Genomic DNA, 24813 nt, shown 5'->3' with positions numbered 1-24813 from the left:
GTAATTTGTAAGATATATCTGGCACTTACCTCCCAGAGTGGCAGAGATGAGGATATGAGTGCCGTATTTTTTGATGATAGTATCGATGAATTGTTGTGTGGTGGGTCTCCTGCCCAGCAGGCGGATGCTCCTCTGGAACTCAGGCATCAGTGGCATCGGATTGCGCAGCAAATCCTTTCGTTCAATGGCTGTGTTCCTCACCTTCCAACGGGCAAACTCCCTGCAAGACAACCACCAAAAAAATGTTGAGTTCTGAGTCCTTACAAGGACAATAACTGAGAGGAAGGAAAAGAAAAGGAAAAAAAAAACAAAAACTAGAGAGCTAGAAAGGAAAGAAAAAGATGAAAATGTAGAGATAAAAAATGTCAGCACAGTACAGCTTTATCTCTAGACTGATTTATATAATGCATAAAACCCAACACAAGCGGACTAGATGGACTTAGTTGTCCTTTTCTGCTGACATCATTGATGTTTCTACACTAGGTGCCGCTGACTGGAGTGAAAAATAAGGTTAAAGAAGAGGTCTGTGGATCAGGCTATCCATTCATTACATACTGTCTCCTCTTCAGGCTAGGGAAAATAATTGGAAAGCTGTTTAGATGTAACCCCTGCTCCACACCAAAAGTCCATATTTGCATTTTGAGCAAAGCAGCGTGAAAACAAAAAGTGCCTGTAATTCTGCTTGCAAATATTAGGATATTGCAAGATGGTGTTTGTGTGTGTGTGTGCAAGGATTTCATTTCAATCCTCTTTGGAAAGTAGAAACACTCTGCCCTCCTCCCAATAAAATACACAAGCAAAAACATGCACAAAGCGCTGAGGGACTGTTTCCCAATTGTTACATTTAGTATTTTTGGCAGACTGCAGAGCTATGTGCAAAGGTTCTGGCTTGCACAATTTATTTTTACTGTTTTTTTTTTTTATCTTCATGAAGCTTCAAGAAATTCTTTGGAGAAATGGTGCTCTATTTCAAACGTCTGCCAGCAAAATAACTTGCAGGCTTTATATACTTGTATCTCTTATTTTATCTCATTCTTTCAAACTGTGTTTCTTTTATTTGGGTGCTTCAACGCCCCTTCTACTCCCTTAAATCTAACCTTACCCAAAAAGATTACAGTCACAAGATAGGTACTTCAATTACAGGTGAAATTTCAAAGGAGTTATGCATGCAAATTTAACAGACTATACTAGCAATTTTCAAAAGCCATTTACCCATGTTAAGTACACTTAACACAGGTAAAATCTATTGTCAATTCAATGGCATATATCATAGGAATTTTTAAATGCCCACTTACATGGGTAAAGTGCATTTGCACATGTAAAACCCAGTTTTAAGCATGCAGTAATCAAAGCTTCTTACAAAGGTAATCCATGAGCAGATTATTGGACCCACTCCCCCACCACCACCACCACCACCTATGTGGAAAAAAATATGCACATGTTCATAGCAGGCTTACTTTTACACGTTGACAAAAAAAGGTAGTGTCTGGTAGGGGGAGGGAAGTTCTGCACATAGATTGTATAAACATATATCTGCATGTAATATAGCACACATACTTTGCACCTGCTCCAATGTGTGTACATTGTATGTGAGTTCCACATGATGCCAGTGTTCTGAAAGGGAAATTCCCTGCTCTTCGGGCAGTCTCAGTATTGCCCTCTTGGCTTTTAATAATTTAATCATAATTTAATGTTGCATTCAGTGGGTCGCGGGTCCATCCCGTGACCTGCCGCTCTTACCTCCAGCCTGGCGCACATATCCCCAATACCGTGGCTGGCCTCCCCAGCACCAACATGGCCGCCTGGTGTGGAGCAACTAGGCCGCAGCCGCCGTCAGCACACTGCAAGGATCTCCTTAGGCGCACGAGCCCGACGTGCCAGCACTTAAAGGCACACAGGGGGAGTCTTCCCACCGCACCCCCTGATGACATCATTGGTCTGGCAAGTAGAGGCAAGTTGGAGTAGTGCTTTGCCTCTGCATTCCTGGTTCCTGATCCTTGCCTCCTGGTTCCTGTGTGTCTGAGTTCCTGGGTCCTGCTCCTGCTTCTCTCACAAGTCTGATTTTCTTTTGAGTTCTTGTCTTCATGGTCTGCCTCCCCTCATCTGTCTTCAGCATCTCAACTGCCCTGCTGGTCCTCCTCTCCTCGCCCCTTCAGATTGGACTCTGACTTTCTTTGGATTGTACCTTGACACTACTTGATCTCTGCCTGCCTTTGACCACACCCTGCTCATTTGCTTGCTTGAACTCTGCTTCCCCAGATCTCTTCCAGAACCACGACCCTGAATGAACTCTGCCTGCCTGAGACCACAGCCTGCACCAGCCTCTGCTGTCTGCCGCCTTCCCTGACCACTACTCATACTAACTTCGCTTCTCTCCATGTTGGCCTGTAACATCCTATATAATAGATCTACTTCTCCACATGCCTATGCCTAAGTCCAGCCAGCCCGGCACCCAAAGGCTCAACCTAAGGGGAATGAAGGTTGGTATTGATGAAGCTTCTTTTGGGCCTCTGCTCCAGCCAGCTCTGCCTGCCGATGGTGGGGACCTACAAGGCTCCTCCCTGTGGGTTGCACCAACTCCACCTTGGCCCACGAGTCCACTTCCACAACTGATTGCCGAGCCCATGGACCTGGCTGACTTCTTGGGCCTCCAGGCCATTCCTGGCCTGGCATAGAAGATCCAGCAGCAGCAGATTCTGGAGCTCCTGGCGGGCTCCATGGAGTGAATCAGCGCCTACCTGGATGCCACAGCTGCCTCTTCACTTTCTGCAGCTGCTGCAGCACCTCCAGCCATACCAGCTCCACTTATGATACGCTTACTGGCTCCCCCTGGTACCCTGGAGATCTGAAGCAGTGCTGTGGGTTCTTGAACCAATGCTTCATGTACTTCTCCTGCCAGCCAGCATTGTTTCCCAACAATTCTGTGAAGACCATCTTCATGCTGTCTCTACTGGGTGGGAAAACCTTGGCCTGGGCCTCTCCCTTGCAGGAACATGAGGACCCCCTTCTGCAAGACCTATAACAATTTGTCAAGGCCTTCAAGCTAATTTTTTATGAACCCAGCCAGCTGGCCACGCTAGGTTTGGACATTCTACATCTTTGTCAGGGCAATCGTCCCTTAATGGACAATGCTATTGAGTTTCAGATCATGGCCGCAGAAATGAACTGGAAGGAGGACAGCCTCTGTAGCATCTTTATGGAGGGGCTGTCATCCCGGGTGAAGGACGAGCTAGCTGCCCTTGAACTTCCTGAATCTCTGGACGTCTTAATGATCTGGCCAGGAGAATTAACCTCTGCCTCCAGCAATGGGCCCAGGAGCTTTGTCTAACATGCAGACAATTTGTGCTGATTCCTTCATTTTCATGCCCTCTCTCTCGCATGCTGATGGCAGCCTCAGCCCTGAAATGATCAGAAGAACTGATGCTACTCAGACAGGGATGCCTCACCCCTGATGAAAGGCTCTGCCAGCTGGGCCTCTGCTTTTATTGTGCCAGGACTGGGCACCAGCTTGCGTGCTGCCCTCTGAAGCTGGGAAAATAACAAGCTTAGGATCTAGTGGGGAGGTGATCCTAGGCTTCACGACTCCAGCTCCTCAACTGACCCTTCCAGTGGCTATTTCTGTGGATAACCATGAATTTCCCACCCTGGCGCTAGTTGATTCAGGTGCTGGGGGAAACTTTATAATGAAAGCCCTCGTCAACCACTTGCAGATTCCCATAGTTACCAGGAAGATGCTTCTTTGTCATTTCCTCCATTCATGGGGACCTCTCCCCGATCGGATCACCCTGGCTATGGCACTCTTGCACCTCCACACCAGTATACTACACATGGAGGGCATAGACTTCCATGTCATTGACAAGGCAGTACACATTAGGGATGTGAATCGTTTTAGGACGATTAAAATTATCGTCCGATAATTTTAATATCGTCTTAAACCGTTATGGAACACAATACAATACAGATTCTAACGATTTATCGTTATAAATCGTTAGAATCGTGAGCCGGCACACTAAAACCCCCTAAAACCCACCCCCGACCCTTTAAATTAAATCCCCCACCCTCCCGAACCCCCCCAAATAACTTAAATAACCTGCGGGTCCAGCGGCGGTCCGGAACGGGCTCCTGCTCTGAATCTTGTCGTCTTCAGCCGGCGCCATTTTCCAAAATGGCGCCGAAAAATGGCGGCGGCCATAGACGAAAAAGATTGGACGGCAGGAGGTCCTTCCGGACCCCCGCTGGACTTTTGGCAAGTCTCGTGGGGGTCAGGAGGCCCCCCACAAGCTGGCCAAAAGTTCCTGGAGGTCCAGCGGGGGTCAGGGAGCGATTTCCCGCCGCGAATCGTTTTCGTACGGAAAATGGCGCCGGCCAAACGCGTATGTCCGGCGCCATTTTCCGTACGGAAAATGGCGCCGGCAGGAGATCGACTGCAGGAGGTCGTTCAGCGAGGGTTCCGGCGCCTCGCTGAACGACCTCCTGCAGTCGATCTCCTGCCGGCGCCATTTTCCGTACGAAAACGATTCGCGGCGGGAAATCGCTCCCTGACCCCCGCTGGACCTCCAGGAACTTTTGGCCAGCTTGTGGGGGGCCTCCTGACCCCCACGAGACTTGCCAAAAGTCCAGCGGGGGTCCGGAAGGACCTCCTGCCGTCCAATCTTTTTCGTCTATGGCCGCCGCCATTTTTCGGCGCCATTTTGGAAAATGGCGCCGGCTGAAGACGACAAGATTCAGAGCAGGAGCCCGTTCCGGACCGCTGCCGTTCCGGACCGCCGCTGGACCCGCAGGTTATTTAAGTTATTTGGGGGGGGGTTCGGGAGGGTGGGGGATTTAATTTAAAGGGTCGGGGGTGGGTTTTAGGGGGTTTTAATGTGCCGGTTTTTCGATTTTTCGATTTTTCGATTTTTAACGATTTTTAACGATTTTTCACGATATTTTACCCCCCCAAACGGCAACAATACGATTCCCTCCCCCTCCCAGCCGAAATCGATCGTTAAGACGATCGAGGACACGATTCACATCCCTAGTACACATTGTGCTGGGACTACCTTGGTTGTAACTTCACTCTCCTCATTTTGACTGGGGTTCACAACAGCTGATGAGCTGGAGCTCCCATTGCCACAACTCATGCCTGCAATGCATTGATCAACTACCACGCTTGCCCTTAGCAACAACCCTGGTAGGATTGCCTCCCCAGTATGCCAAACATACCAATGTGTTCTCCAAGAGGGAGGCTGAGACTTTGCCTTCCCACAGGGTGTACAACTGTGCCATTAATTTGTTACCTAACACTGAACCACCTCAAGGGAGAGTATATCCTTTATCTGTTCCAGAGACTAAAGTTATGTCAGAGTACATCAAGGAAAACCTTGAATGGGTTTCATTAGAGCCTCCACATCTTCTGCCGAGGCAGGGTTCTTTTTCGTGTCCAAGAATGATGTCTCATTACGCCCATGTATTGATTACAATACGCAATAACAAAGAAGGACCATTACCCTTTACCACTCATTTCTGAGCTTTTTGACCATCTCCAAGGATCTGGAGTATTTACATAGCTGGACCTCCACAGGGCCTATAACCTAATTTGGATTAAACATGGTGATGAATGGAAGACGGCATTCAATACGCGGGATGGGCACTACAAGTATCTTGTGATGCCCTTCGGGTTATGTAACACCCTCTGCTGTATTTCAAAAAATGATGAACAAAATCTTTAGAGACCTCCTTTACATCTGTGTCACCGTGTACTTCGATGATATTTTCATCTTCTCTAAGGAACTCATTTCCCACCATCAGAATGTTCGCCTAGTTCTCCAGACGCTACGAGATAAAAAACTATACACAAAGCAATATAAATGCCTTTTTGAAAAGGAAAGTCTTCCTTTCCTAAGATACATTGTCTCCAGCAAGGGCTTCCATATGGATCCTGATAAGATCAAGTGCATCTAGGACTAGCTGCAACCCTCCGGTCTTCATTCCCTGCAAAGATTTTTAGGCTTTGCTATTACCGGCATTTTATTTCAAACAACTCCCAGATTGTGGCCCCACTCACAGCACTCACCTGAAAAGGAGCCAACAACAAAGCCTGGCCTTCAGAGGCAGTCACTGCCTTACAAGAGTTAAAGAATGCATTCTTACAAGAACTATGCCTCCATCATCCTGACCCCACACGTCTCTTTATCCTTGACATTGATGCCTTCTCGCTGGGAGTAGGAGCAATGCTGAGTCAGCACTCTGATATGGGGGATCCTTTGCCCCTGCTCCTTCTTCTCACAGAAATTCTCTCCCACGGAACGCAATTATGGAATTGAGGACCGAGAACCGTTGGCCATCAAGCTTGCACTTGAGGAAAAAAAAATTAATTTATATAAGGTAAATCATCAAGTTGGCTGGGGGATCTGCTTCTGCTATGCGGATACACCATCAGGCTTGCTGACACTTTTCTCTTAGAATCTCCTCGATTGTCTTTTATAATGGCTGCCTTTATTTTATAATTACTGTGTGATTGTTACCCTCTTTTTTTATTTTGTGAATGATTTTTGGGGTAACTATTGACTCAGTTTGTTTGGTGGTGTTATTTGAGGAATGGTGCCATTGGCTCGAAGGTGTTCAACATCACACTACTATTTACACCAATCACAAAACCTTAGAATATCTTCATCATGCTCAACGACTGAATGCCTGCCAAGCTTGGTGATCGCTGTTCTTCGCACATTTTGACTTTGAACTGAGGTACCGGCCAGCCCCAAGAACATCCAAGCAGACACCCTCTCCCCATCCTTCCTGGCAGAGGACACCTCAGATCCACCAAGGCACATTATCAATCTGGCTCAAATCCTTCTGGCCTCCACCATGACTGTTCCACCAGGGAAGACGGTTGTTCCACGCAAACTCCAAGAAAAAGTGTTAAAGTGGCCCCAGATTCCTGTGCCTCAGGTCACTCTAGACGGGCCCGAACTCTCGCGCTGCTCCAACAATACTATTGGTGACTCCAAATGCAGAGAGATATCTGGGTCTACATGGACTCCTGACACCTGCGCACAGCAGAAAACCTTAGTGGCACAACCCTGGGAATCGTTACAGCCATTGCCAGCCTCTTTGGAACCCTGGACCTATGTGTCCACTGATTTTGTGGTGGATCTTCCCCACTGTAATGGCTGCATCATTATTTGGGTCGTAGTCAATCGATTCTCAAAGATGACTTACTTTAACCCTCTTCCTGGCCTTCTCATGGCACCGGAGTTAGCTCAATTATTCACTTACCACATCTTCTGCCTGCATGGCCTGCCCAACCATATCAGCTTTGATCGGGATGCCCAGTTTACAGCCACTCCCTCTTTAAACAATTTAATATCACCTTGGACTATACGATGGCATACCACCCCCAAGTTAATGGCCAGTCTGAGCGGAACAATCGGACACAGAAATGCTTCCTTAGAGCCTATGTGAATGAACTAAAGATAAATCTTCAACATTCCCTTTCAATTTCAAACATTGAATTTGCTTGTTTTAAATCCAAACAGCTCCAAATCTGCCTTATTTATGCTCCTCCCGGAAAAATAGAGGCAGACCCATCTCCCATTATAGAATACTTATCCAAGCACATCAACTATGACTCCCCTGCATTAATAATAGGAGACTTTAATCTACATGTTGACTCGAACAAATGCTCCCCTAACTGCGAAACTTTCCTTTCTTCACTTAAGCACATGGGTTTCAAACAGATCATAGACAGTCCAACTCACAAAGCAGGCCACACCTGAAAACTTGGCTATTTAATCTAGCATTTCCCTGATTACTTTCAGTAGATTTACCATGGCAAATTTGATTTGTTTGTTCTTTTTGTAAAATTCCTCCCTCTAATCCCTCCTTTTTTTCCTTTTTTCCACCTTTCTGGTCCCTCGGTTTTTCCTTTTTCCTCCTTTTCCCTCTCATCCCCTCATCTTCCCTTATAATTATCTTCTCATTGCTCCCAAGCCCTATTTCTCTCGATACATCCATCTTTTATTTAATTTTTAACTTTTAATTCCTCATTGGTTTTCTGCAAGGCATCTGTTTAAGATGAATACTTTAAACTCCATGTTTTTTATTATTGTTCCGACAGGTTTTTATGTTAGATGTTCTCTGTTACATGTAATGCTTTCAAGCAAGTTTAATTGTTCAATGTAAACCAATTTGATTTGCATCTAATGCAAGAAGACCGGTATATAAAAAACAAAAAATAAATAAATAAATAAATAAATCTCCAAGACAACTAGGCCACTCTTCTTCCATAGGAAGAGTTTTCCCACAAATCCCACATCAGCTCCGCCACAGGATCATCCCCTTTTCAAATTGTGTATGGAAGACAGCCATCTCCCCTGTTACTGATTCCATTGACCATACCTTCACTTGCAGCTCAAGTGACTGCTCAGGAGCTCCAGGAACTCTGGTCCACACTGAGGAGATGATCCAAAAGCCAGCAGAAAGAGCCAAAAAAGCCCATGGATGCCCACAGTAGACCTGCGCCACAATTTAAACCAGGGGACAAGGTCTGGCTTAGCACCTGTCATATTTGACTCCGGATGCCCACCATGAGACTCACTCCTCATTACATCGGTCCTTCCCAATCACCCACCATGGGGGCCCAGTATCCTACCAGTTGCACCTACCAGCTTCCTTGGGAGTTCATAATGTATTCCATGTTTCCCTTCTCAAGCCTCTAGTCCTCATGTGGCCCTGCAGAAAACGTCCCAAGCCTCAAGAAGTATCCTCTGAAGATGCTTCCTACCGGGTGGAAGAAATCCTGGACATCAGATGTCGAGCCAAGAGATGGGAATACCTGATATCATAGTAAGGGTACGGCTGGGAAGAAACTACATGGGAGCCCGCCTCCAATATATTGGACAAAACCTCCTGAAGGAATTTCATGCCTCACACCACAAGAAACCAAAACCATCTGAGGGGGTTTAGAGGAAGGGGTACTGTTGTGTTCACTAGGTTATGGATCTGTCCCACGACCCGCTACTCTTACTTCCATCCTTGGCCCTGGTATGCATACCCCTGATGCCGTAACCGGCCTCCCTAGCACCAATGCAGCTGCCTGGCGTGAAGCAACTAGGCCCACGCAGCCAATGCCAGCACGCTGGAAGACTCTCCTTAGGTGTGTGCCCAAAGTGCTAGCAATTAAGGGGCTCATGTCAGGAATCCTCCCTCAGCATCCCCTAATGACATCATTGGTCTGGGAGTATATAAGGCCACTTCTCCTGCCTCTCCTTGCCTCGGCATTAGGTCAACTCCATTGGTGTAGCAGTTTGCCTCTGTGTTCTTGGTTCCTGATCCTTGCCTCCTGGTTCCAGTTTCCACTGTGTGTCTATTTGAGTTCCTGGGTCCTGCTCCTGCTTCCCTCACAAGTCTGGTTTTCTCTTGAGTTCTTGTCTTTGTGGTCTTCCTCCCTTTGTCTGTCTTCAGCATCTCGTCTGCCCTGCTGATCCTCTTCTCCTCACCCTTTTGTATTGGACTCCTGGCTTTGATTTTGGTTCAGACTCTTGGCTTTGACTTCAGATTGGACTCCTGGCTTTGACTTCATATTGTATCTTGACCTGCCTTTGACCTCTGCCTGCTCATCAACTTGCTTGAATTCCACCTGCCCAGACCTCTGCTTGAACCATGACACTGAATGAACTCTGCCTTCCTCTGACCTCAGCCTGCATCAGTCTCTGCTATCTGCTGCCTACCCCAACCACTGCTTGTACTGACTCTGCTTCTCTCCATTCTAGCCTGTAACACTCTACACAATGAATCTACATCTCCACAGAGGCCCACACCTGTCATCAGCCCTGGCACCTAAGGGCTCAACCTAAAGAGAACAAGGGCTGGTATTAGTGAAGCTCCTGTTGGGCCTCTGCTCCAGCCAGCTCTGCCTACCAATGGTGGGGTCCTACAGGGCTCCTCCCTGTGGGTTGTGACAACCAAGGGTCCACTTCTGCAACATTTATTAACTAGCGAAGTGCTATCCTTCCCAGTTATGACATTTTCCATCTTCTGACACCTTGTTATAGTGTACGAGGGTTCTGTACTGTAGGGATGTGCAGAGCAAAATTTTATGTTCATATTTTTTATGTCCGAAAGGGGGTCCCACTTGCGGCCAATATGGACATAAAAAAAATCCAATGAGTTGGGTATATGTACATATGTGCAAAAAAAAATTTAAACCCCCTCACCCTCCTTAATCCCCCCCCCAGACTTACCACAACTCCCTGGTGATCGAGCGAGGAGTGAGGACGTCATTTCTGCAATCCTTGGCGAGAAGCATGTGACGTCGGTGGCACGTCGAGTGACGCGGCCCCCCCAAGCTGGCCAAAAGTTCTTTTTGGGCCGAACGAGCCGTCCGGCGCGAACGAGCCGGGAATCACGTGACGCCGGCGTCACTCGACGTGCCGCCGACGTCACATGCTTCTCGCCAAGGATTGCAGAAATGGCGTCCTCACTCCTCGCTCCATCACCAGGGAGTTGTGGTAAGTCGGGGGGGGGGATTAAGGAGGGTGAGGGGGTTTATATTTTTATTTTGGCTCAACAATCGCGATTTCCCACATATCGAACATATCTATGTTCGATATGTGGGAAATCCGATCGTTTATGTCGAATCAATTTTTTAAGTAAAAAAAAAATATGAGTTGCGTTTTACTAATGCGGTCAATCCGAATGCACACCCCTACTGTACTGCAGGCAGAACTATCTCTCCAGAGATGTACACTCTAAAATTATCCCCACGATAGCATTAGAAAATTCTCTGTTGATGTAACCTTGGTATCTCCCATCTTACAGCACCTTAAACGTTAGAAAATCATCTTCTTTCTTGTGCTAGCTAGTACTTATCAGTATGACATAGTTTGATTTCAAATGTAGGCAACCTTGTTTGCATTTGCTAGATAATACATGCACAACTCATGGAAGGAGGAAATGTTGGAAAGCAATGAAGGCCATAATTAACTGAAAAATGTATTTCTTACACATTACTATTGTTGGGAGACCCCCAAATTTTGACTCTTTTTGGTTTCCGATTGCAAAGATAGTCTGGGTGGGAGAGACCCTGGACCTATCATGTTTACATGCTTGAGAAATGTGTTTGAATGTTGAAATTGTAGTTAGAGCACATGGCCACTGGATGGCATTTTATAGTGTGAGCACTGCAAAGTTTTATGTTAAGTAATGTTGGGTTAAGGGATGCGTGAGTCCCCTTAAGAATCAAGAATATGTAATTGGTGGAAACTGGTTGAGCAGGAAGTAGAAGGATTTGACAGGAACTTGTCTTTTCTAGTTTGCCCCTTTCCCTACCCTCGGAGTAGGGAAAGGGGCTGGTCATGGTAGAACCTCCAAGATGTAGTAGTCTGAAGAGGCCAGCCTTCAAACTGGTTAGCTAAGGGATCCTCACAGTGGGAGCAGGGCCCTGCAGGGGATCTCCCCTTCAAGGGGAAAGGCCCGGGGCCATGAACATAGAAGGTTTTTTCTTATTTCAAATTAAATTACAAGATGCAGAGGAGGAGACAAGGTGATTCTTCCCCATGAGGAAAATGACAAGGAGTCCAGGTGACTCTAAAATGATGAGTGCTCCAGGAGGTCTATTGCATGGAGGATACCAAGGAAGCCTACATGCTATAATGATGGAGAAGTGTTAAAAATAAATGGGAGATTGGGTGATCGAGGAGTTGTGAGTAGTTTGGGAAGTCGCATGTCCCATTTGGATATGAATTTTAATGGGGTATGCTTTGGACAAAAATGGAATATTTAAGAAGTCAAGAATAAGATAAGGGGATGCACCTTATTCCCTGGAAGAGTATTGAGCTTGGGGTTAAAGTGAAAAGGAATTTGTGAGAGTGAAATGAGTCCTTTGGGGTATAGGGTTTGGGAGTCATGGTGAACTGAGGAATATTCCATGGGAGAAGAAATGTACAATGTAATATAGGGAATGTAAACCTGGAATTAGTTTTGGAGATCTAATGGATATTCAAGTGAAAGCTAAGGGCTTGTACTCTAAGCATTGGGGAGTACCCTATAGTAGGGTTGGGGAAATTGTGCTACTATCAAATCCCATGAATATGGACAATGTTTAACCCTATACTGAAAAAATGTACATAATTTCTAGCTGGGAAAAACAAAGAAATAAAGTCTAACAGTTGATATTTTGAAGGTGATGTATATGGTATTTCATTTGGGCCAGCACTAATCGGTAGCATGGGCCAGATTTCATGGAGGGGAAACTAGGGTGTTCTCTCACAAGTCAACACAAAGAGTTGTGATGCACTACCACTCCTGTATACAGTTCTACTTCACCATCTGCATGGCCTAATTTCAGAACCCACTAAATAAATCTGGGATGATGACCCTTGCCCTCCCATCATTTTATAAACCCAAGGTATAGGGTTACAATATTATTAGTAATACTCTACAAGCTCTCAAGTTTCTATGCCTGGCAGCTGGGGATATGTCCTTGCAGTGTGGGTAAATTTGATAGGTTGGTTGGTCTTTTTCTGCTGTCATCAACTGTGTTACTACTGTATGTTGCATTCAGTTTTCTGCTGAAACAATAACATACCCTGGCTTATGAATGAGGTTCATTCCTGTCAAGGTTTCGCCATTCACCAAACTGCCCCGAGAGAAGGAAAAAATGAGGTACTGTACTGTATAATTTACATTGTTTGTTAATGTGTACTAGAGAGAATTAAAAATGATCGAGGATAATAATACACTATCATATCTTAACATTGTAGCTTTATTACACTATGTAGGGATGCTCCACACAATAGAGCCAGAGAGCAGTTTAAACAAATAACCTTCATCAGGACACTTTTGAAAGAGTTAATTCTGAAGGGACTTTATGGCATGCAGCAAAATCTTAAGTAGTTCACAGCATGTCAGACCCAATTAAAATTTCCTTCCCAGAACAGATGACAAGACCAGGGGGCATGAGTGGGAAAAAAACAAACTGAGAACAGACCTCAGGGCCGTTGTTTCAAGCTAAGATGAATAATTGGGTGGAAAGACCTAGCAGACAAGGTTAGCAGAAACATAGGGTGCAAGAGAATTTATATCCTCTCTGCCTCCCTCACACACAACCCAAATGAAACATGACAAACTCTCAGAGTCAGCATTTCTGCTGATGGGAAGAACTTTGCATGAACTTTCTCTCTTTCAATAACATTTGCTTTAGTTCAGATAGACTTGTACAGGCAAGCAGCTGATTTTCAGGGAAGATAACAGACTAGGATGCAGGAAGATGAATATTACTATTTCTAGTTTTACAGCTTGTAATGTAATTATGTAGCCCCATGGCACAGCATGACCATGTGCTCACTATACATTCTTGGGCCATGCCTGATAGTAGGGTATGTGTTCCTTTAAGACTTGGCTGAACAGTTTGTGAGATGCCTTAGCTGTTTTGTGAAAACCTTCTAGAGGTTCTTTTGTTTTGTTCTCTGTAGCAGTCTTCATGGAGAAATTCAGCTTTCTACCTTACTCCTAAAATTAATGTTTACAGCTAATTCCTAGGAGGATAATGCAGCACAACCAAGGAGATGTCTTATGCCGGGGAACAACTTCTGATGATTATTGGGAGATCTGTGAGTAAGACATATGCTACATTTGAACTGAGTAGAGGTCAGTAGTTTGCCATTGTATCAATTTAGGAAGAAAGTGACATCAGCCTCACTACTTTACCATCTAGTCAATCCCATGGAATGTTATGCTAACTTCAGCCAGATGCTGCTACCATCGTATTGAGAGATGTACCATTCATTCACTGTCAACTGGCTGTGAATTGATTCTGTTGCCATCTTTGCGCCTGTAATAGCCAGATGTAGAACCATCACTAAAGTTGAAGTCTGACCTTTTTGGTTCAGACAAACACATAATGCAGTACCTCTGAATACCATTAATATCATACAAAACAATCAGAGGATCAAAATAACCAATATAGCAACTTTACTTATACTTTATTGTACAAACTGTTTCCAACTTTACTTGAGCTTTATTAGACATGCCATATATCATTTATATATCTATATATCTATATATAGATATATATATATATATATATATATATATATATATATATATATATATATATATAACCCATGGACCCTTGCTGTCATTTAAACAATCTTTCATAGATCATACAAACATATCAATAAAAGTTACAAAACCCTTTAAACCCACACATCCCTCATACCTCACACACTCTCCACAAAATACCATCATCTAAAACCAATACCCCCCTCACATATTTAAACCTGATAGCTGAATATAATCACGCTCAATTATGTGCTTAACACTGAAATTATATACTGTAATCCGACGAGAGCCTCATTTCACCCCTCAACTCGGGGCTTCTTAAGGGATAACACAAATCCTTCTTAGTTCACACAACCATGAATAAATCCCTATGCCTCCTTAACTTATCCAAACGCTTTCAATAATGACCGTGCTGATTATAATTTTTAATGATTGAAGTTGAGACTGAGAAAGTAAGACTACCACACCAGAATGGGTGTGTGTGTTAGGCGGACCCACATGAATAGCGGGATACATTGAAAGTGCTTAACGAACGAAGCGTTTATTGAAAGCGTTTGGATAAGTTAAGGAGGCATAGGGATTTATCCATGGTTGTGTGAACTAAGAAGGACTGGTTTTATCCCTGAAGAAGCCCCAAGTTGAGGGGTGAAACGAGACTCTCATCAGATTACAGTATATAATCTTCAGTGTTAAGCACATAATTGAGCGTGATTATATTCAGCTATCAAAGTTGCTATATTGGTTATTTTGATCCTCTGATTGTTTTGTATGACTTTTTGGTTCAGTCATTTCCATCAGAGAGATAAGAGATAAATAGCCATCTGCTTGGTGAATTTCTGTGCTGTGCAAGGGAGACTTGCCAATCTGCAGAGGGGTTCAGTCAACTCTAATCAATGAGTGATTCCTCTTGGGCTAGTCCATTACACCAGTACTCTCTCAAACGAGTCCTCGGGGTACACTTAACCAGTCAGGTTTTCAGGATATCCACAACGAATATGCATGAGATAGATTTGTATACAATGAAAGTAGTTCATGCAAATCTATCTCGTAGCTATGCTGAAAACCTGACTGGCTAGGTCTGCCCCAAGGTCTGTGTTGAGAAGCCCTGCATTACACCATGTGTTTGACCAAGACTACTTCTGAACCCAGCAACCAAGGCAGGGCTTGGAACATGCCTACCAACCAAGAGTTATATACGATAACATGTACAAAGTGCTTTAGCTTAAAGTAATGTCATTTATGTGGGCCTATATTGAAATTAATGCAAAAATTGTATATTTTATAGCATATAACTGCAAGGGTGGTGACTGATAGTCCCAGGAGGGCTAGTTCTATCCCATTGCTCTGCAGACTTCATTAGCTCCCAGTTGTGGAAAGGGCCAAATTCAGATTTCTGACCCTTGCTTTTCAGGTGTTAAGAATGAAGGAACCTGTTCATATAAATAAAAGCCTGGATAAGTATATGTCTAAGAGAGAACGGCTTTCCAGTCAGAATTGTTGCAGTTCCTGAAGAGAAGGAGCTTGAAGGGCGGCTTTGACACTGTGTTCCAGCAGCCCGCTTTTTCCTGCATTGTGGGTAAATATTCCTTTCAGCCCCCAGGCTGATATCGGACTGCATCTCATCCTCTGATAAGAACCATACTCTATGGTGCACAGCCACCAATATGCAGCTGAAGGCATGAGCCCAACAGGCATGGTGGCCCTTGGGAGCTCCATGGGAAACACCAGGGGAACATTGAAGAATATCTGTTGGACTGTAAGTACTAACCCTGAATGCTCTGATGTACTGCAGTTTTCTGGGATTCTAAAAGCTTCTTCTGGGTTTCTGGTCAGTTATTTCTCTGTGGGCAAGAAGAAGAAAGGATGTATTCAAACTGTTACATCAGTGTCCGTCTTGTCTCCTTATCTGGTACAAGCAAATTTGAATGGGTACATGACTCCCTTAAACCAAGGTTCATTGTCAGGAGAGAATGAGCTTGCTACTGGAGCAGCTGCTCATAGTGTGATGATGTCTCAGTACCGATGGCTGATTACATATAGGGATTTGGTGTAGAGACTCTGCTAACTAGGGAAATATCCCAAGTGGTTATTAATCCTGGCTTGCATGATAAAGAGGCTTTATCTAACCTTCTAGCATCTCAGTTGGAGGAGGAGGCATTTGCTCATGCCCAGTGTAGAGTATACACACTAGAGGCCAAGACGCTTCCAGTTAAACCATTATAGTGACCCTGGATAATTTACTGACAGACATCATTGGGCTGGAAAAAGCTCTGACTGCTAGGATGATAGTGCTTTGTTTTCCTTTCTGAACTACATACTCACCAGGCACAGGTGGTTGAAAACCAAGGTTTGAAATTTGTGCATATTGAAAATCAGCTTAAGGAGGTACAAGAATATGAAGTGGCCTTAATTGAAGATAAGAACATGGAGGCACATATTCAGTTGCTGTGCATCTCAGCTAGTTAACCGGATAAACTTATGTGGCTAACTTAGATTATATGTTCAGCATTACAGCTGAGATGCTGAATAAGTTATCCAGCTAACTCTGAATGTCAGCATTAGCCTAATATGTTTTCTGCCTAACTCAACTCCTCCTTATTATGCCCATTCTCCTCCCACCACTTTCTCAGTACCATGGATTTAATTAGTTTGGTCATGAGTGAAGTTGATCCTGTTTTTTTGCTTTTTTTGTTATATTGCTAAATTTTAAGACTTCCTTTTCAAGTCTAATTAACATGGTGGTATTACGACAGTGGACCCTTGAGCCAAGACGAGTATGGCCCTACCTGAGAGGGGACTTCCCAGGCTTTCGTCATCGGAAAGCGGATCTCAGTACCAGTCTGGGTTCAAGGCCAGCTGCAGACAGGAGAGTCCAGACACCAGTCCAAGATCGAGGCAGGCGGCTAGCAGTGGAGACCAATGAACAGTCCAAGGGTCAAGCCAAGCAGCAGAAAGGAGAATCCCAATATCGGTCCAAGGTTGAGGCAGGTGGCTAACAACGGAATCCAACAAACAGTCCAGGGGTCCAGACAGGCAGCAGACAGGCGAATCCAGATACGGGTCCAAGGTCGAGGCAGGCGGCTAACAGCGGAATCCAACAAACAATCCAGGGGTCAAGGCCAGGAAACAGTCCAGAAGACGAGGAGCAGAACAGGAACGGAGGGGAACAGGGACCAGGGATGAGGAGCAGAACCAGCGCAGCCAGCAGCTTCAGGAGACCTGTAGCTGAGGCGAGGCTGGAGAGCAAGTACTGGGCTAAAATAGTCCCTGCTCGATGATGTCAGCTGGGAACTGCAGGAACTTTTCCCACTGCGGTTCTTTTAAGGCCCGATGTGAGGTGCCTATGCTGTATCAGATTCGGGGGACTGGCAACGTTCCCGGCGGTCATGAGGGATCGCAGTGGCAGCGTCTTCCTGCTGCCACAAGAGAGGGTAGCTCAGCACCGGGGCCCCGGCAGGTGAGGGAGGCCAGCCGCGCATAACAGGTGGCAAGATACAGTAGTTTGTTAGTTTTATATTTTCTCTTTTTTCTTGTTATTGTTTTTTTCTCCTCTTACTCTGGCTTTTCTTTATTTTGATTTTGTTTGATTATTGTAGAAATGTATAAATAAAATAAGAAAAATAAGAAATGTGACTTGCGCAAACGTAGATCCTTGCAGGAGGATTTTAAAAGTCTTCCACATGCCAAAGCCGGGAGGTACGCGAGTATCTCGGGCCAGCACACACCACCAAGATTGTAAGAAGCACCCAAGTAAGTTTGAGTGGGGCATGGGCAGGGCATGGGCATTCTGGGTCTGTAACCTGAAGTATGCACATAAGTATTTATGTACACAAGCGCATGCCGGGGTGCCCTACCATGAATCTTTACTTCTGCTATGGATGGCATGTAAATTTTAAAATAAAAAAAATCAGGACTAGTAAGGGAGGTTAGAAAGGTCGGGGCTAATAGGATAAAAGGGAGGCTTTCTAGCTAGAGGGGGTTAGAAAGTCCTATCCTTTTCCAGGGCGAACTGGGAACGAACTGGGGAAACGGGTATTTGCGTCGGCGTGTGTGCCAAGAAAAATCCCCCTACTTACACGGTAAAGACAGCATTTGTGCACATATGCACGCATATGTACACACGTACAGCTGGTTTTATAACATGCGCACATATATGTGCGCATGTTATAAAATGGACACGTCCATTCCTGCGAGTCAGAAGACGTGGATACATGTACACTCGTGCAGCTGTTTAAAATTTACCATCAAAGCTTTTTCAGTCACTGACCCATTTTTATGGACCAAATTAGCTCTGAAGCTTTGCCAAAAGGTGAATTATCTATCTGTTCAAAAAAGATAAAGGATTTCTTGTTCATGGCTTCAAATCAGAGACTCTGCAGCAACTTATAGCTATAGTCAGTTGGTTGAAGATTCCAATGACTACTTTTAATGTGGGGTGGGGAGGGGGAAGGATGCCTTGGAATATATTTAAAGGGGGGGGGTTGGAGAAGGAGATAAGAAATCACCCAACAATTATATTTTTATTATTTTTCAAATTTGAGCCCTGCAGAGCCACGCTGACAGGTGGAGGGGGTAAGGCAGGGGTCTACAAAGGCCCCCTGGGGGGATTTTTACATTTTTGGGATTTTTTTTTTGGGCCATGTAGCCCTTTAAAAGTCAGCATGGGAGCATCGGGACGTGCATTAGTGTCCAGATGCTCCCACAGGAAATTATCTACAAATCCTGAGTTGTAGCTAAAATAGGCTAAAAAAGTACTGCAGCTTGACAAATTTTTGGCAAGCTGCATTGTTTTATTAACATTGGATTACCTATGCATTAGCTGCTTTGCATGTACTTGTAAAATGTATGCATATAAATCATATGCAAAGCAGTGTTTTGTATTCAGGGTATGTTTTGGGCCAAAATAACATATGATATAGAAGTCAATATTAAAAAAGTAAATATTTAAATGGATAACTTATGAGTAAGATGGGTTAACCATCTAAATGGCTTTGAATATTGACCTCACCGTGAATATTGTGTGATATCACCATGCTATGTCGATATCCGTGATATACAGCATTTATCCCACGATAAACACTGTTTTTTCATGCGTTAATGGCAAATCACAGCTTTGTAAATCTTCTATGAGATTGTAAACCCTTTGGGGACAGGGAAATATCTACAGTACCTAAATGTAACCCACCTTGACCTACCAATGAGAAGACCTGACCTAATTAAATAAACAAAGTTGAGCTTCATTCTGGGATATCCCATCACTGTCTTTTGTTTATTCTGCTAAAGTTTGTGCAGGCGATGAGATACCTGTAGCACTCACAATGGAGGGAGCACCAGGGGGCGCTCCTCATTGCAGGACGATGGATGTGTGTTCTTGTGGTGAGACATCCCTGCTGGGTAGACTGGAGGAATCTGGAGACCCTGACCCTCTACCAAACCTGCACGCTTCCATGAGACCACCAATGCAATGGTGGTCTCTGAATGGTCCTCTGACCGTTCCAAGTCCTTTTGGACTGCCGTTGGGAAGAGGCGAGAAGTGGCATGACGGACAGAGGACAAGGCGGTCGAAGACATGGCACAGGACGAAGCTCAGGTGATGAGGAAGACAAAGACTCAGACGTGGATTCAGACGAAGACTCAGACGTGGATTCAGATGAAGTCTCAGATATTGAGGAAGAACTTGGAAGGAGTGCTGCCACGCCACGCACCCTACACACCCCAGCTGGGATGGTTGTGGACCACATTGGAGGCGAAGCAGACAACAAGGTGACATCGACTCAATTACATTAGAGTTCAAGATGGCGATGAGTACTGAAGAGAAGGACTGGAAATCCAAGACAAAGGACATCAGGACAGACAGATAAAGGTAACTGGCCATAACTCCTGGTAGCCACGTCCTGGACTGAGCCTCGGGAACCCAGCGTGATCGATGCATCTGACAGGTCAATAGAAGGAGGATAAAACCTCCAACCCAGCGTGGAAAATGCTTCTGAAGGTATCCCGAATTTGGACTGAAGACAGACCACAAGGAGGTAATCTCCAGAACCCAGAACATGATGAAGATCAGATGGAAGAGGTCAAGAACAATCAGGAACAAGGCAAGTCAGATGAAGGATGAGATGACTTTTCAGCGCCGTCTGATGGAAGGTCACACCAGCGCCCTACACACCCCAGCGGGGGTGGTCTCGGACCACTGGGCCACTACATGCCCTACTAACCCAGCCAGGCTGGTCGCGGACCACGCGGGATGGGTCAGAGCGGAGGTGAGGACATCTGGATGAAGATTTCAGACTGGAATAGAACATTAATGAAGAACATCTAGAACAAGGATGAAGACATCAGGCTGCTCCAGGAAGAACTTGTTCCTTGCGAAGGCACTGGCTGAATGCTGGAGGAGCCCATTTGTAGGGCTGGAGAGGACTACGCTTGAGGAGGAGCCTGTAGGTGGGACCAGAGGGACCACTCCCTTCTGGCCCTTTAATTCTGGAGGAGAGACGCAGGCCCATCCCTAAGAAAGCAGGAAGTCTGCAGGACCCTAGACAGCAGCCCTGCGGATACTGACGTTGAAGCAGAGGAGGAGCCAGAGCTGGGCCATGCAGGCCCCGACATGGAAGGCGGTGACCTGCCGCAGGAAGAAGCACCGAGGGCGACTCCCTCCGCCAGGAGCCCCCGGGGACTGCGGCCTCTGGGCCGTGTCGGAGAAGCTGACATCAGCGGTCTCCCACTGCACAAGGAACCCCGGCACGGCTCCTGCCGTGCGGACAAGATGGTGGCCTCTGTTCGTAGAGGTGAACCCTGGCGTGGATCCTGCCACGCCACAGGAACCAGGGCATCCGCGGCTCCTGCCACAAGGTAAGAGGCTTCCCGTGGCTGAATTGCAACAATACCCACACAAAATTTTAACAGAGAGCAGGAGAAATTTTTTGAAACCAAAGATTTGCCTAGCTAATTCCCACAGTTACCTGGACAAATATTTTGAATTTGGAGGTTTTTATATTTAATTATTTTGTATTTTCTTGTTTGCTCTTTTGCGTTTAATTTATTTATACCACTTTAGGTGATCTGATGAAGCTTGGAGAGGTGGTATATACATCCTTTAAAATCTATTAGCTAAATAAAGCTTGACCGACGTGCCGCAAATGCGCAGTAGAGAGCAACTCTACCGCGCATGCGCGGGCAGCACGTTGGTCAGAGCTTGCCAGTAACCAAAATGGCGCGGCGAGGAGCACGAGCAGTAACAGCGGCGAGCACTAACGGTGGCGGTGGCGGCGGCGAGCAGTAACGGCGGCGGCGAGCAGTAGTGGCGGTGGCGCATGCGAGGGAGGGAGGGACCTCCCCCGGAGACCTTCCGACTGCGCCACCCGAAGGGGTTGTGAATGAGGGGAGGGAGGAGGAAGTGACTGAGGGGAGGGGAGGAGGTAGGAGAAAGTGACTGAGGGGAGGGGGGAGGGAGGAGAGAGTGGGGGAGGGGGGGAGGGGAGAGAGTGTCTGACTAGGGAGGGAGGAGAGAGTGACTGACTAAGGGGAGGGAGGAGAGAGTGACTGAGGTGGGGAGGGGGAGGGGAGAGGGGAGGAGAATGAGGGGGAGGGGGAGAGGGGAGGAGAGTGAGGGGAGGGGAGAGGGGGTGGAGAGTGAGGGGAGGGGGAGGGAGGAGAGTGAGAGGAGGGGGAGGGAGACTAGAGGGTGAGGGAGAATGAGAGGAGGGAGGGGAGAATGAGGGATAAGGAAATGGACTGAAAAAAAAAGTTAATGTAGCCCGTTGTTACGGGCTTAACGGCTAGTAAATACATAAATAACATAGTAGTGTATGTATTAGTTAATGGCAGAAAAATATCACTCAGCCCATTCATTCTGCCCGGTTAGCCCTGTCTACATTGCTAAGGATATATCCTCCAAGCTGTGAATCGTAGAAGCTTAAATGCTTATTTTGACATCATAACTTTACCAGTCAGCTTTTGTTTGTTCCTTATATGTCCTCTGCCATCCTGGATAGATGACCATATAAGATGCTATCCATAATCCAACACTTAGAATTCCCACCTCCCACACTATAATATCTTACTATCTAGCTTCACAGTAATCTAGAGAGCTACAAATCTAAACAACTGGTCTTCTAGGAATACGTGGCCTTGCTGGACAGTATTGAGCCAACACCAACCTGACATCACCAACCCTATTGATTCCTAGGGAGTTGTAGCCTGCTGGAATCAACCTGGCTAACCCATAGTCTGCAAAAATGCTAAATTCTACATCCTTTCTCCACCCTTCATTTTGTCCTTATCACCTCTGTCCGAGCCTCTGATGATTTTTGAGAATTAATGGCTAGATTTTAAAAGCCCTACGCACACCAAGCCTATTTTAAAAAGGTCCGGCGAAGCGCGTAAAGCCCCGGGATGCATGTAAGTCCCAGGGCTTGCAAAAAGGGGTGGTCCAGGGGTGGGGCATGGGCGGGGGCAGGGCCAGAGGCCTCCAACACAGCGGCCATTGCCGCTGTGTCAGAGGATTGGGTGCTGGCAGGCTGCCGGCGTGCGCAACCTGCGCCTGCCTCGAGGCAGGTGCAAAAGGTTAGATAATTTTGGGGAGGTTAGAGTAGGGCTGGGGGGAAAAGGTTAGGGAAAGGGGTGGGAAGGTTGCGCGCGCAAGTTATAAAATCGGGTGTACATGTGTGCGCGACGGGTAGCACACGCACATGTACGCCCGCACGCTGCTTTGAAAATCTACCCCTAAGGGTGGTATATTTGCAATAAGGTTTAATGCAACTCCATCATTGTTCTCTGTTTCAACGGCAGGGGGGGGAAGGGGAATTGAATTTGTTCAGCAACCAAGGGTCCCGATTTTTATGGTTTGGGGAAACAAGTATGGGGGTAACTTGCTGATGTGCCAGTTACTATACTTAACCAATAAGACTGTTACTTTGATGCAACAACAAACATTGTTCTCTCCTTCATCAGCAAGGCAAAACAGGGAATTGGATTCAACAGCAATTAACAAGAGCTAGCGTGGGAAACTGATAAGTATGGCGGGGGGGGGGGGGGGTTAGGGATAATGGAGAACTGGATTCAAACAGCAACCAATGAGGGCCCTGACTTTTATGGTCTGGGAAACATATAAGCATGGGGTAACCTTCATGGCCCAGCACAAACTACCATAAGCTTAATGGGCAGATTGGATGGACCATTTGGTCCTTTTCTGCCTTCATTTCTATGTTTTCCAACCCTGTTTCTATTATTATATCAGACTATTACAGTAGATAAGGGCATTAGAACCATCCAGTATGCCCAATTTCACTCCTGGTGCATTCTGTACAATTAGGTCTATTAGGTTTTGGTTTTGGAAGCCATTAGGTCCACTGTTGGTGTGCACCATCCCCTCACCTTGGGTTTAGGGAAAAAAATTGAGTACACACCTCATCTCTGGAGGTGAGTAAACCTTTTACTGGGAGTACATGTTACAGGAGACGCATTTAAATCACGACATGGTGAAAGTGGATGGATCACGCAAATCAGTATTTTTTGTTATTTTCATCCATATGTTCCCAGAAAAATTATTCTTCAGTTTTGAAAATTCATTTCATTAAGAAAAAGAAATGAAAAAAACTTTGGTAAATGTTATGGGAAGAGCAAAAGGGGCAGAATGTTTTAGGAAGGGTATATCAATATCAGAAATGCAATGGAGAAGAAGGGCTGAAAGAAGAGAAAGCAGTTACAACTGCAGGAGAAGGTCCAATAGATTTCTTAGGTGGTAATTTTGTAACAGCCTCTGATAAAAAAAAAAAAAAAAGAGACAAATATGCACTTAAAGATGAATTTTAAAAGCCTGGCACGTGCCAAAACCAGGAGATGCACGCACAAGTCGGGCCAGCACGCGCCGAGCAGATTTTAAAAGCCGCCCAGGTACGCGTATACTTACCGCTGCGTACACAAATGAAAAGCTCAAGAAAGAGGGCAGGGCATGGGTATGGGCTGAGCTGGGAATAAGCGTTCCTGGAATTTAACTTGAAATTAGTGCGTCAATATGTGCACAGGCGTGCGCTGGGGTCCCCTGCCGCCTAACTTTACTTCTGCTATGGATGACGTGTAAGTTTTAAAATTGAAAATTCTGGACATATCGGCAAGATTTTAAAGGTTGGGGATAACAGGGGAGAAGAGAAGCTATTAAGTTAAGGGGGTTTGGAAGTCCTACCCGTTAACTGGGCAAACTGGGAACAAACTGGGAAAACTGGTAATGGCATTGGCTTGTGTGTCTTTCAAAGTCCCCCCACTTATGAGGTAAAATTGGCATTTGCTTGCATAGGTGCGCGTCCACTTAAAATTGTGTGCACATGTGCATGCAGTCAGACTATTTTATAACATGCGCGCATATATACGCGTATGTTATAAAATGGAGGCGACCCTGGGCGCAGGGTGATGAACACGTGCACATGTGCGCCTACGCGCCGGTTTAAAAGTTACCATTCATAAGTTATGTCAATTTTTCAAAGCCAGATTACGCATAAGTTTGCTTTCAAAATTATCCCACCAATATTAACCACACTGAATTACCCCCTGCTAATTTGTGTGCAGGAAATTTTCAAGGAAATCCAAAAGTGTGTGCATAGGTGCAAACCCCTCCCCTGTGAATGCCTCCGCTCAGTCCGGGTATATGAATGGACATCCAGGTCGATCGCACATCAGTTTACCCACATTTTGGGTGGGAAATATTATAACAAGGAATTTCCATGGATAAAATACCATTTTACCCGCCGAAATGCCTTTGAAAACGATCCTCCCTAA

At 45.6% G+C, this 24813-nt stretch overlaps 1 protein-coding gene across 1 annotated transcript in view; it reads right to left on the bottom strand.

The window, feature by feature from the left end:
- BRINP1 (BMP/retinoic acid inducible neural specific 1) overlaps nt 1-24813 on the bottom strand; it is a 251185-nt gene that overhangs the window by 116274 nt on the left and 110098 nt on the right. Inside the window, exon 3 of the mRNA XM_029613795.1 lies at nt 30-220. Within this exon, the coding sequence (XP_029469655.1) occupies nt 30-220 (191 nt within the window). The remainder of the gene's footprint in view (nt 1-29; nt 221-24813) is intronic.

Source organism: Rhinatrema bivittatum, chromosome 8 (assembly GCF_901001135.1).
Source record: "Rhinatrema bivittatum chromosome 8, aRhiBiv1.1, whole genome shotgun sequence".
Classification (NCBI taxonomy): Eukaryota; Metazoa; Chordata; class Amphibia; order Gymnophiona; family Rhinatrematidae; genus Rhinatrema; species Rhinatrema bivittatum.
Note: the sequence above shows the minus strand (reverse complement) of the source record. Positions and strands in the feature narration are given on the sequence as shown.